The sequence below is a fragment of the Acinonyx jubatus genome, chromosome E4 (assembly GCF_027475565.1).
Source record: "Acinonyx jubatus isolate Ajub_Pintada_27869175 chromosome E4, VMU_Ajub_asm_v1.0, whole genome shotgun sequence".
Classification (NCBI taxonomy): Eukaryota; Metazoa; Chordata; class Mammalia; order Carnivora; family Felidae; genus Acinonyx; species Acinonyx jubatus.
The window spans coordinates 42794331-42807526 of record NC_069395.1 but is presented as its reverse complement, the minus strand read 5'-3'; the positions used below and the strand labels follow the sequence as shown (position 1 = coordinate 42807526).

Sequence of the window (13196 nt, the reverse complement as noted above, 5' to 3'; positions counted from 1 at the left end):
TGCTCAAACATTGCCATTATCACATCAGGCTTCAGTGATATTCTCATTTAAAATAGCAATCTCTCACAGGCCTGGCACATCCTAGTCCTTTTCCCTGTTTCATTTTCTATTTAGCCTTTACCAGCATCTAATATATAAATGCTCACTTTTAATTGTCTTTCCCCTTCCACTAAAATGTAATTATTTGTTGAATGAATGAATCAATCAATATAATCACATAATCTCACAACACACCCCTATCATTCCAAAAGTAAAAAATGAAATAGTCTTTAGAACTGAACTGCTCATAACATATGTGGAGGGACAGGATTAAATGCCATGGAACAACTAACAAACAACACTAGAAACTAGGAAGCCTGGGTTCAGTTGCTAGTTGTGTCACTGGCTAGCCCTGCACTAACTGGGTAAGAGAATAACACTGACCCAGTTATTTCATTCACTAAACACACATTCCCCACCTATCCCATGGGTTGTGATAATTGTCATATGAAATAAGATATCCACAAGAACTTTGCAAACTGTAAAGTGCTGTGAGAATTTTGTTTTATGGTTTTTATCTTTAAAACCCTGCATTTTAATTCCAACTGCCATAGTCACAGCCTGTATAATTTTGATCTCCAAGCATTCCTGCACATTCTTGTATTTTCATCTTGTCTCAAGCAGTTCTGTCTGTATTAAATGCATTTGCCCCACCCATACCATTTGCTCCAGCTCAGATCCCTTCTACAAAGGCTCCCATGGGGATCCTAAGATGGAATTTCTTTCCGATTTCCCTATATTCCATTGGAACGTTACTGTCAGGCTTTTCAGGGTATGCCTTTTATTAAAGGCGTTCCTGTTCTCTAGCAGCTCCTGGATTGCAGGCAGTGGGACGTGTTTACCTCCGTGACTCCCACAGCTCCTAACACAGGTGCAGTTACAGCACAGACTCTAATTGGTTGAATGAGCCCAACCTATCCAGGTGCAAGCCAGAAGAAATGTATTCTTTCTTACCATGGCCCCCTAAACCTGCTCTGTGGAACTGATTTTCTTTGCTCCTGGGCCAAAATCTCAGTCACTCAGATAATAAAGGTCCAGCCTGATACACTCATCAAATAATCCAGCCCAAAGAGACTCTTAAATATGGAGAACAAACAGAGGGTTACTGGAGGGATTATGGGAGGGGGATGAGCTAAATGGGTAAGGGGCATTAAGGAATCTACCCCTGAAATCATTGTTGCACTATATGCTAACTAACTTGGATGTAAATTAAATTATCATCATCATCATCATCATCATCCAGCCCAATTCACATAAATTTTCTAAACTCTGAACTTTTGTCCAGTTCACAACTTCTCATCTCCTAGCTTGGGCTGCTTTAGGCTCCGAAGTCCGCAGAGGTGGTGGAGGTGGCTGAGGTGGCATGTGGTCAGCTACTCTCCCTTCCTCGCTTCACCTCTGCCCACTCTCTAGCTGCCCTACCTGGTCTGTCCCAGGTTGGACTCAGAGAAAAAGAGATTGGGGAAAGGAGCATGGTCTTATGAGGCTGGTATATTTGTTCATGCCCTCTGCATGATCCTCTTTCCAGAGGATACCTCTGTCTTCCTCAGAGATTGTCCACTGAGCCACCTGAGTGCTGGCTAGGCTTTCTCCACATGGCCACCTGAGACTCCCCCTTTGAACCCTTTAGGTCCCTTTGCCCCTCCAGGGTGCTTTCTAGGGGAAAAACCCTTGAAGAAGCCCAGGCCTGCTGACTTTCACAGGGTTCATATGCAGCCTTTGGACACCACCGCCATTGCCCTTCCGTCACTCCCTCTGTACCACTTCTCCCCACTCTGCACTAAGCAGGCACAACCCCATAAGAGCCTCTTGCCACTGGACTCCCAGGTGAGAGTCAGACATCGGCCTTCTGTCCCTCTAGGTAACACATGTCCTGCTCTCTGTGTAGCACCCTTGGAGCCCCTGTTGCATGGCCTGGAGTAAAGGGAGTGCACCTTTATCCCTCTCACTAGCCAGTGGGGATGGTGCAGAGAATGCATAGGACACTGACCGTTCTCTGCAAAGAAATCCCCATTTTCCAATCTCTTGTCAACCTCTACTTCTTAGATGGGCAAGAGGTGGGTGGTGAGCAAAAGCCAGCAGCATGACTCCAGGACTTTCCTTTAAAAGTCTAACATAGACCTCCTGCACGTCCCCTTGGAATGACAATGGGATTTACCACCAACAGTTTTATGACTAGCCTTTGAAACTCAAAGACAGAAGGATGAGTTTCAGTTAAGATCCTGTTTTAAATGTTTGTTAAATTCGATACCAAAAATGGAAAATGACAAGATATGGCTCCAAATGAGTCTACTACTCTTGAGACAAGTCCAGAAGCCCAACTCTAGTAAGAACAGATCATCTGATGGATTCTTAAGCTCCTTTCTGGGAAAGTCTTCAACCAGACTTTCAGCCAGAAGCCTGGGGAAGCAGTGAAGGAACTGTCCTTGAAAGAAGAGGTGTTAGGTGGTATAGCTGTGATGGACACTCAGAAAAGAGGACCATGCCATCCAGGAGTTTGTAACAAAGACAGGAACAGTAGGGATAATCAGTCCAGGATTGATTCTATCCAGGATAGGGCCCTCTTCTGATAGGAGGAAACTGCCTCTGCTGAGGACTGTCTGTGGCAATCCTAAACTCCTTATTTAAACATCAGTATTGACCTGCAGCTCCTTTTTTTTTTTTTTTTTTTTTTTTTTTTTTGCCCCCAAACAAGTAGAAATTCCAGTAGGGATGCCCAGTAGAAATTCCTGGGTATATGCTTCTCACCAGCTTAGCAACTGGACTAAGGAGAGAAATAGAAATAAGCATAAGGGACACTAAACTACCATCATTCATATATATATATATATATATATATATATATATATATATATATATGAAACATATATACATATAAAACATATATATATGAAATATATATATATATATATGAAACAGAGTAAGTACAACCTTCTATTACCAAAAAGTTCCCTGGTCTTCCCTGCCAGTTCTCACCGTGTGCTCTCACTGCTCACCCCTACCTGTCCAGATCCCACCATTCTTAAAGGGTAGCTTCAATCTAACTTCCGGCATATAACAGTCTTGGTTCCCTTCAAGGTGGAAGCAATTGTTCCTTCCTCAATCTGATGGAAATTTGTACCTCTTTTGTTACATGTCACAGTCCCCACCCCCTTCCCTCCAACACACAATGTGGCCATTTGTGTGCATCTTATTTCCTCTACTAGAACATAAAGTTCTTGAGGGCAGTGGCGGTGTCTTACCCACCTTGATATTACCCAAAGCATATAATAAAAGCATTTGAGCACGATTCATGCCCACAGTAGGTATTCAACACATGTTTGTTGAATGAGGAACACAGAGACATTGCAAAAAATGAAATCTCAGGTATACTGAATTCTCAGAGCCCCTTGTTTGCAGCTCAAATGAACAAGATCTGAAGGTTCACTGTCATCAAAAGCAAACGCTGGCCCATCTCCAGAGGGCATCTACCCCATCCTGGCTTCTGCTTCAAAGTTTCCCCTAAGTCCTAGTCGCAGCCCTCTTGATCTTTCCCTGTTTGCTCATTAAAGTTAATTTGGGACATGAAAACATCTAGGACTGAATATTTCATTAAGGGCAGGTCTTCTTAATGCAGCAACTGCAGACAAAATGTAAACGTAGGACAGAGGTTGCCAGTATGAGGCCAACACCTGTAGCACCTGTTTAAACCCCAACTGCTCTGTTCACTGACTGACAACTTCAGTCAGCTTTGGGGATGCTAAGAATACCAAGAGAAGTAGATTATGTCTCTTCATGAGTCCTCAAGGAGCTCCAAGGCTCTCCTTCAGGGAAGGGGGAGGACCATAAGGAAACAGCAATTTGTATGAAAATAGTATAGTCTAGAGTCCTGGGTGTGGACTAAGATGATTGCTTACAATATCAGCTACCATTTTCTGAGTTCTTACTGCGTATCAAGGATTGTACCTAGTGTTTTTACATGGATTGTCTTTTCTAAATCTCACAGTAACCCCATGAGGAGATACTATTATTGACCCCATATTATACTTATGAGGAATAAATGAAATTCCAACCATGGAATAAGAGATTCCAACCATGGCAGAGTAATCCTAAAGTCTGCACTATTAACCGCCTCACTCTATTGTTTCTTAGGATCTCTCAGAATGTTCTAGTCTTAGCAGGCAAGAAAGATTATAACCAATAACTGGTGCACTTGATGGTGTGGCTTTGAATGAGGTACCGGTGAGGTGCGACCTTCATTTTTCTTAAATTTGGGGATTTAATAAGTGAATTTTACACATAAGTGTAAAAATTCACTTATGAGGAATGAAAGAATAGAGGTTTTCACATCAACCACTGGTTCTATGAGAACCCACGGACAATTTTGACTTATGTGACATGCCAGATGGCATATGTCAAATTTCCAAGATTCCACAGGACTATTTGTAAAGTTTTACAAACCTGGAGCTGAAGGGGTATAAATGTGGAGAGCATAGAAACACAGTAATGTGTCACCAGTCTCAAGTCCCATAACCTTCAGTTCCAAGAGACATATATTTATTTCAGTGGAAATTTTAATTCTGGGAAACATAAGTTACTCATTCCTATGGAAATATTTTCAAAGGAGGAACTGGGGTCAGGACCAAAAAAGGAACACAGAACCATAAAATAAAAGGTTAAAAAGAAGTCCAAATATATCAATGATCACAATAAGAGTAAGTATCTTAAATTGTCCTGTCAAAGTAACATAGATTTTCAGAACAGGTTAAAATACAAAGTTAAGGTAAGTACAAGACATGCTTACACAACAGACACCAGAGGATTGAAAACATACACATGTAAGTATACTATAAAAATAATAAAAGAAAATAAGATATTAAAAAGCTAATATCAAACAAAAGAAAACTAAAGATGAGAACCATAATAATTAAAAGGGAAAAATATGATTGTTTTTTTTTAGAGTTTTATCTTTTTTTTTTTTTTTTTGGTAATGTTTATTTATCTTTTGGAGAGAAAGGGAGAGCAGGGGAGGGGCAGAGACAGAGGGAGACAGAGGATCTGAAGCAGGCTTTGTGCTGACAGCAGACAGCCCAATGTGGGGCTTGAACTCACAAACTGTGAGATCATGACCTGAGCCAAAGTCAGATGCTTAACCGACTGAGCCACCCAGACACCCTTGTTTTCTTCTCTTATATTCACTTCACCAAAAAGATATGACAATTATGAATTTAACATATTAACATTAGGCAGCTATGTGCATAAAATAAAAACTGAAAAAATAAAGAGAATTTTAAAAAGAAGTAAAAAGAGAATGAACAAATCCAGAGTCATAGTAAAAAAAAAAACAAAAAAACAAAAACATAATACACCCGTCTCAGTAGTCCTCATAAAAACCACATAAATAACACATAAAAATTAATAGGAATGTAGAATATTCAAATACTTCTCATGGAATATTTATGAAGAACAACATATTTGTAAAAAGCAAAAATAACATCAACATAAAAAGGATAATTTAAAAAGGATGTGCAAATTAAAAGATGTTTTCCTAGATAACTTTTGGGTTAAGTAGAAAATAAAAAGACATGTAAAAATTATTGAAAAGTAAGTGGTGATGAGACCACTCCATATATCAAAACCTGTGGGATGCAGCCAGAGTGAATTTAGATAAAAAATGAAGTGTCCTTGCCATTTCCCTGAGACTTCAGACTCCCTATATTAGAACTGCATCACTCAATACAATGGCTACTATCCACATGTGGCTAAATTTAAATCACTAAAACTAAAAATTCAGTTCCCTAGTTGCACTGGCCACATTTCAAGTTCTCAATAGCCATAGCTGGCTAGAAGTTATCATATCAGACAGCACAGATTATAGAAAATTCCCATCTTTGAAGAAAGTTCCATTTGGCAGTGTTTCTTTAGAGTCTGCCAGGGAAATTCCAGTATGTCAACTTTACTGACTGTAAGCCACCATGAAGTCCAGGTTTCAATTGGCCAACCTAGTTGACTTTTTACATCATTCCCAGATGCTTAAGCTGCATATTAAACCTAGAACCGCAGGAAAGTAAACTCATATTGATAACTGTGTCTCAATCAGCAATCCAATTTCACTTCACGTGGTCAAATATCCATGCTCCCCACACTCTTGCCAAAACTGATTTGTGGGGCCTTATAATTCTTTTGGTGTATTGGTTTCCTCTCCCACTTCAGACTAGGTCCTGTACATACATGTCTGGGCTCTGTTGAGAGCTAGTCTTGCTACGGACATGGATGCATTAAGAGTGATGTGAGTGGGTCCTACAGAGAATGGCATCCCCTTGGACAGGACTCTCCCTGGTACAGTCATTGAAAGGTGGTCATGCAGAGGAAGCCTTTTTCTCTTAGGTAGGAAGAGAGGTTTCCTCCAACAGAAAGTCAGATCCTAAGGAACTGGGGAGGTCAAAGTTCTCAGCCTCACCTCTTTTCCCATCCCATCCCAGTCCTACTCCTTCTCCCATAAGTGCCCTTGACTTAGCATTAGAGACTGATGGTGCAAGCACTTGATTGACCCTGCCATTCTAGAACACATATATCCTGGTTTCTTAGTCCTATCTGCCCTGCAATGATAAGAAATGAAGGATTCTTTAAAAGTTGGTATAAAGGCTTTTGAAAGCATGGCACTAAAACCTTCCCTGAGTTACTAGCAGTTTTCTAGGACATATCTAAGGATAATTCTGATTAAACTTGAACCTCCCTCACGAACAACTCCTGTCATTGAAATCTGAAATGCCCTCTTCACACCACTCAGCATGACAATTACTAATTCTACACAATTCTGTAATGTATATTTGTATATTTTCTATGTACGTGTGTATCTGTGTGTACTACACATTTAATTATATTGGAAGCTTTGTGAGAACAAGATTATCTCACAACATTTAGTAAATTCATGTTCACTCACTTCCTGAGGACATTCTTGCTCACTCTGGCATTTTGTACCAGACAAGTGGCAGTGGCTGTGCCTGAGGCCCCTTGAGAATGGGGGTGGTGGGAGGAGGTCAGGTCTGAGGGGAGTCTCAGTGTGGAACAGCCAGGACATGAAGGACCTCCATGGGCTCCTGTGATCAAGCAAAGTTCCCCTCATGAAACAGCTGTCCAGGTACTCACTGTCCACAGACTCTGGAGCTGTCTGCCAGTTCTGCTAATTATTCACCAACTTTGGCTTCCTTCTCAGCTACTCGTGGGCAGTGTACCACCTGGTTTGGGATAGGTGATTCCCATCTTCAGAGTCTGAAATCAGGATGTTCGTGTTTTAATGAACAAAATGTAGTGCTGGTGCCTGGTCAAGGTGGCGACCTGACGGAACCTGAAGTGGGGCTGCTTTGTCCCCATACGTGCCACTTTCAACCTCGCATTGCTCTTGGGTCAGTACTGTTATTTTCTCATTTCCTCTGATCACTGCCTCACAGCTGCCAGGAATGGCCAAAGCTGAAGATAAATGTGGTGGTCAGTTGATGGACATTTAGGCTCTTTCCATAATATGGCTATTGTTGAAAGTGCTGCTATAAACATTGGCAATGAGAAAGAATGAAATACGGCCTTTTGTAGTAACGTGGATGGAACTGGAGAGTGTTATACTAAGTGAAATAAGTCATACAGAGAAAGACAGATACCATAAGTTTTCACTCTTATGTGGATCCTGAGAAACTTAACAGAAGACCATGGGGGAGGGGAAGGAAAAAAAAAAAAAGAGGTTAGAGAGGGAGGGAGCCAAAACATAAGAGACTCTTAAAAACTGAGAACAAACTGAGGGCTGATGGGGGGTGGGAGGGAGGGGAGGGTGGGTAATGGGTATTGAGGAGGGCACCTGTTGGAATGAGCACTGGGTGTTGTATGGAAACCAATTTGACAATAAATTTCATATTTAAAAAATAAAAAAATAAAAATAGCCCAATTTACTTTTCCACATCAAATCAAAAAAAATGTGGTGGTCAGGAGATAAGTGGTATCTGCTTGTCCCTCAACATCTACTATGTCTATTAGACCCACAGCACTGAGGTACTGGAGATAACACTATTAGTGACCCCTGCAGTCCATTCTAGGTAGAATTGAGCTACTCAGAAAAACACACCAGCTCTTTGATGATGGTAGATACTCAGTGGAGAAATGGGCTTTGCTGTACTGAGAGCCAATTCCCCTCAGAGCAGCTCAACAATTCCCCAGGTCAAGACAAGAACCACAGAGAGTACCAGAGATTTCTCCTCCCTAGTCCGCTGTATCACAATGTCATACTCTTGCTTCCCTTTATACTTCCTCTCCTTGACCATTCCAGCTCTTTGAAGTTTTCTGGGTGTTTTGACCACTAGCTAAAAAGGAAAAATTGTGGGGTGACAAAATCATTCCCTATACAAACCCCCCAAGTGTTTCCCTCCCACCTCCTCCCCATCCATACTCTCTCTCTCTCTCTCTCTCTCTCTCTCTCTCTCTCAACTTAAAGAATACAGATGCCACAGTTCTTTCCTTTCATTAATAGAGAAGCCAAAGTTCCACTCATTAGGTGGACATTGGGACTGGAATCCTGGTTTCTCAGTTTCGTCATTTTTTTTTCCACTTCACAGCCCTGCTTTCATAAAGCTGGGGTTTTGCAGTGGTTATCATCAAGTTTGGAACTACAGGCACTTATTTTTCTCTCATTTTGCTTATGAATTTTTCTAAATTTTTTCTATGACTATGTGTTAGTTTTGCATTAGCTTGGGTATTCTAGCCACAATAGCAAACACATGTGAAAATTTCCATAGCTCAAGAAAAATAGCTTATTCCTTGTTTATTTATAGACCAAAATGAGGGTTCCTGAACAAAAGTATAGGTTTCCTAGAAGGAGTAGTCCAGGAAACCTGTTCCTTCCAACCTAGAGTTCCTCTATTCTCAACAACATATAGTAAGCTGTGATATTTTGTCTAAAGCCAGAGAAAGGAAAATAACATGGAAGAGTATGTAAGGGAGAATTTAACGAGTGAGACCAGGAAGTAATCTGTATCATTTCCATTTATACCCTGATTGGCTAGAACTCAATTGCAAAGCAGGGTAGGAAATGTAGTTTATCAGTATGCAAAGGAAGAAAAGGATATGAATATAGTGAATGTATGAATGTATGATATGAATATAGCCAATGTATGCCACACTTGTGTAAGAAAGGAAAGTTGAAATTAAAATGGAATAAGGAAGGCAAATCCCTCTGTAATCTTCAGCTCTCTCTCGTACAGCACTTTTATACTCAAATCCTCACTCTCCCACTGTCAAGAAATGGCCTTCATCCTCAAGGGCATGGACAGACTGGGTTTGTTTTTTTTTTGTTTTTGGTTTTGTTTTTGTTTGTTTTGTTTTTTTGTTTTCTGATCTTAAGTGGGTGTAGGAAAGAGAGATACTGGTCAGGGCTCAGAGTCAGTGCTGTGACTTGGGTGTAAGTCCTCCTCCCCACTGGGGGTGCTATCGGCATATAGGTGCTGCCTTTCTGCCCCACAGTATTGCTTGTACTCTGATTATGCAGAAGATTGTGATGTCTGCATTCTTTATCTCGAGTAATGAACTTCCTCCTCTTCCACACACCTATATCATTGTCAGAGTAACTTTATTCCCCGTACCTCTTGCAATAAATCCAGAACCACTGTGTGCCCAAGGGCCTGACTCATGTTCCCTGTACCTTGCTCTTTACCATCCCTCTATATGAAGACACTTGCCCAGGATGTATTACCTCAGATGCAGCTGGCTGTCAACCACTGCCGAAGATTTTTCCTACTTATAAGTATTAGGCATATAGCAAATGTAATTAAAAAATAAAGTTGGTGAACTTATTCACATTAAATATAAATAGCTCACTGAATCTATGTCTGAAAATATTTGCATTTTAACAACAAAGTACACCTTAACATTCCCAAATTCATCTCAAAAAGTGGTTTTTCAAGTTTATCTACTATCCAGTAGAGAGAGATTTGGGGGCAAATGAGGGGCTTTCTTGGTGGGTCCCCAAATCTGTTACAGAGAAATGAATTGGCCAGGTAGGTACTTAGTATTCGTGTATGTGAGCACATCCCCAAATGTTTACAAATTTTTATTTTCAGGGAGAATATATTTTCTTTCAATATATGGTCAAAGATGTGAGTAAGCGTTCTTAAAAAATACACAAATATTTGTGAGTAACCAAGGCCATTTCTGGGTAATCTACAGTTCATGCACCACTCTATTGCTTCTCTAAGCACTGGACAGGAGCAGAAGAAAGCAGGTCATGGGAGAGAGGGACAGTGTGACCAGAAGCATCTCAAAGGCCCAAACACAGAGCTCATGAGAGTGCACATTCTCACAGGTACATACTAGGAAATATTCACCTTCCTTTTTTTGGCAGAAGTCAGTTTGTTCCCAGTGTACTAGAATGGAATGGAACAATGAGACTCATTACCAAAAGTGTAGGCTCTTGTCCAGAACTTTGAATTCTCTCTGGGAGCAATGGGCAGAGAGAGATGATAAAAAGAGGTAGAAGTTAGCTTTGTATACGTAGCCTACAACTTGAAGGGCCCTCAATAGAGAGGAGAGCAGTGAGGTCCTGAGTTTTGTCCTCACTCCTTAGGAAGACAGACCTATAATTTCATGGGAAAATTCATAGGGCATATATACCCAGGGCTGTATCTTTTCTCCTATGGACTGTATCAGGCCACAGTGGTCTTTAAGGCCATGATAGTCAATGACTCTCTCCTCTGTCCTTCATGCCCTCCCAGGCATAAGGGAATATGGGCCAGGCTGTGGATAATATCCTACGGAGGTTTGCTGAAGATAGTGACTGGTTCCATCTTAACAATTTATGTAGTCTTCTGTCTTGATGATGGGATGGTGTTGATGAACAAAAAGTACCCACCAAGATTTCTGTACCCCAAAGAGTGGCAGCACCTCACTATGTTCATCCTCTTCACCCTCAATGGCTGTGTAGATGTCGTGAGCAAGAACTTGCTACCTCAGAGGTGTGTGGTCCTAGAGAAAGGTACCCTGGTCCTGACCTTCTACGTGCTCCTGCTGCTGTTGATGTCACACGTCCAGGACTCAACCGGGATAGAGCTTCAGATTCATTATCTGCTCATCGTGGTGGTGTTCCTGTTGATGCTGGTGTTGACCATAGAGCTGTGGACTCCTGACACATTTCACCTCTTGCTGATTGAGACTTTTCTGTTTCTGACGATGGGCTCCTGGCTGATACAGGGGGGCTTTATTCTGTACAGACCAGTCACTGGCTACCCATGGCAGGATGATGACATCAGTGACATCATGTTTATCACCACCTTCTTCTGTTGGCATGTGATGATCAATGCTTTGTGTCTGCTGGGAATCTATGGAATCTCTTCCTTTTGGCATCATTGTTACTGTCCCAGCTTGAAGCTGATGGAATCCAAAGAAGCTCCACATCACAAGGGCACTACAGGACCCCTCTACAAATTGCTGCGGGAAGTGGAACAGTCAGAGAAAGATGACCAGGCTCCTCTCCTTTCAAAGAGCTCTCCCTGAGACAGGGCCTAGAATGCCTGGCACATTGTCCACTCATCTTCTCCCTTGTGTGTTCTCTCAGACACGTGCAATGTACCCTTTTCGGTCCCCAGTGAAGGTAATGGCCATGAAGGAGAGCAGTTGGTCTCCATCTGCTGGTACATCTCCTGCCTTTGATCTTCTAGTTGCTGAGGAGATGAGGAGAGAGGAATCTGAGAAAGAGATGCTGATGGGATTGGTGGGGTGGTAGAGAGAGCACCAGGGGAGTAGGAAAGTGTAAAAGCCATGGGGGGCAGAGGATGCGATAGAAGGGAGGCCTTCAAAGGGAGGAGAGCAGAGTCTAGCAGTCATGCAGCCATCAGCTACTTCTATAGGAGTTTACTCAAGGAATAAAAACTTCTCATAAATCAAAACTGCAATATTGGGTGTTTCTGTTTTCCAGCTTAAGTGACAACACCATGTAGAAACAGATGTGGTACAATTCACTTATCCCACCTCGTTGAAGTGGTAAGAATCTCATATATATTTTTGAATTTGGGTAGATTCATATCATTTCGAATTTTGCACATAAAGTGAAAATCAGTAATTTCATATCACAATTTTTCAAATTTCCATAAGCCAAATTTTCATTAAATGCCACCACATGTCTTATTCCTGACTTCTAAACCAGGCAAAAAAGCTTATAAGCTACTTGTTTAACTACCACCAGTCCCACCAGCAATCTACTAGATCCTAATTTATTATGTACTACTCTTGTGCTTTTGCCAAATAATAAGGTGTACAATTTAGAAAATGCCAGTGCCAGTTACATATTTAGTACAGAGTTATTTTTTACCCAGCATTAAATCTCCTTGCACTGCTACCACCAAGAATTCCTTCTCCAGAAACATTTGTTATGTTCCTTTGACCTGTAACTCTTCAGCAACTCATCTAATTGTGCTTTGTGATTTTGCCCACACTGCTGATACATTCAGCTCTGTCCTATTTCTCATGAGGAAGTTTTGCCTCACTGAAAGGTAGGCTCCTTAAGAATGGAGAATTTGTCATATCCTAGTTACCTAATTTGCTTTGCATATTCCAGGATATAACATTGTCCTCTATATGGTTGATACTTAAGGAAGTTTCATTTTCTTCCAGAGCCTCCTTTTCCTGTGTCTCCTAAATATAATGTTTGACTGCTCTGTGAACTCCCAGGGAGGCATCTACAGTCTAAAGTCTAAATCATCTAAGCAGTGTGTCCACTCACTTCCTGCTGTGTAAAATAAAACCTCCACTGACCTATTTGAAAAAGTTTCTCTGTATGTTATTGCTTAGTTTATCTGCATAAGGTACCCCCTGTTGGCTTTCCAGAAGTTTCTACAACTAAGACTCTGATGGGCTAATTTGCCCAAAGGCTCATGGCTGGCCAGAGTCAGGACAGAAACCTAAGCTGGCAAGTCTGAAAGTCAAGTGCCTGCTTCTGTAGCCTGGGCTCCACTGACTTCTCTGCAGAGGAGGGGTTGACTGATCCAGACAAGAAATGGGCAGAAAGTAGGCAGTGAGGATACCCACTGTGCATGAGTAGAACAGTGCAATTACCCACGCCCCTCCTCCTAAAGTATATGTTTGTCTCTACCCCCTTGGCTCCTTGGGGTATGAAGAGGTTGATGGGCCCTTGCACTTGTGGCTGG

The 13196-nt window shown here is 41.5% G+C and overlaps 1 protein-coding gene across 1 annotated transcript; it reads left to right on the top strand.

Moving 5' to 3' along the window:
- Positions 1 to 10603: 10603 nt before the first annotated feature.
- LOC106966813 (transmembrane epididymal protein 1-like) lies at positions 10604 to 11684 on the top strand. Its single transcript, XM_015062947.3, has one exon. It carries the CDS (start codon positions 10642 to 10644, stop codon positions 11545 to 11547), a length of 906 nt encoding a protein of 301 aa, XP_014918433.3. The 5' UTR covers positions 10604 to 10641; the 3' UTR covers positions 11548 to 11684.
- The last annotated feature ends 1512 nt before the right edge of the window (positions 11685 to 13196 follow it).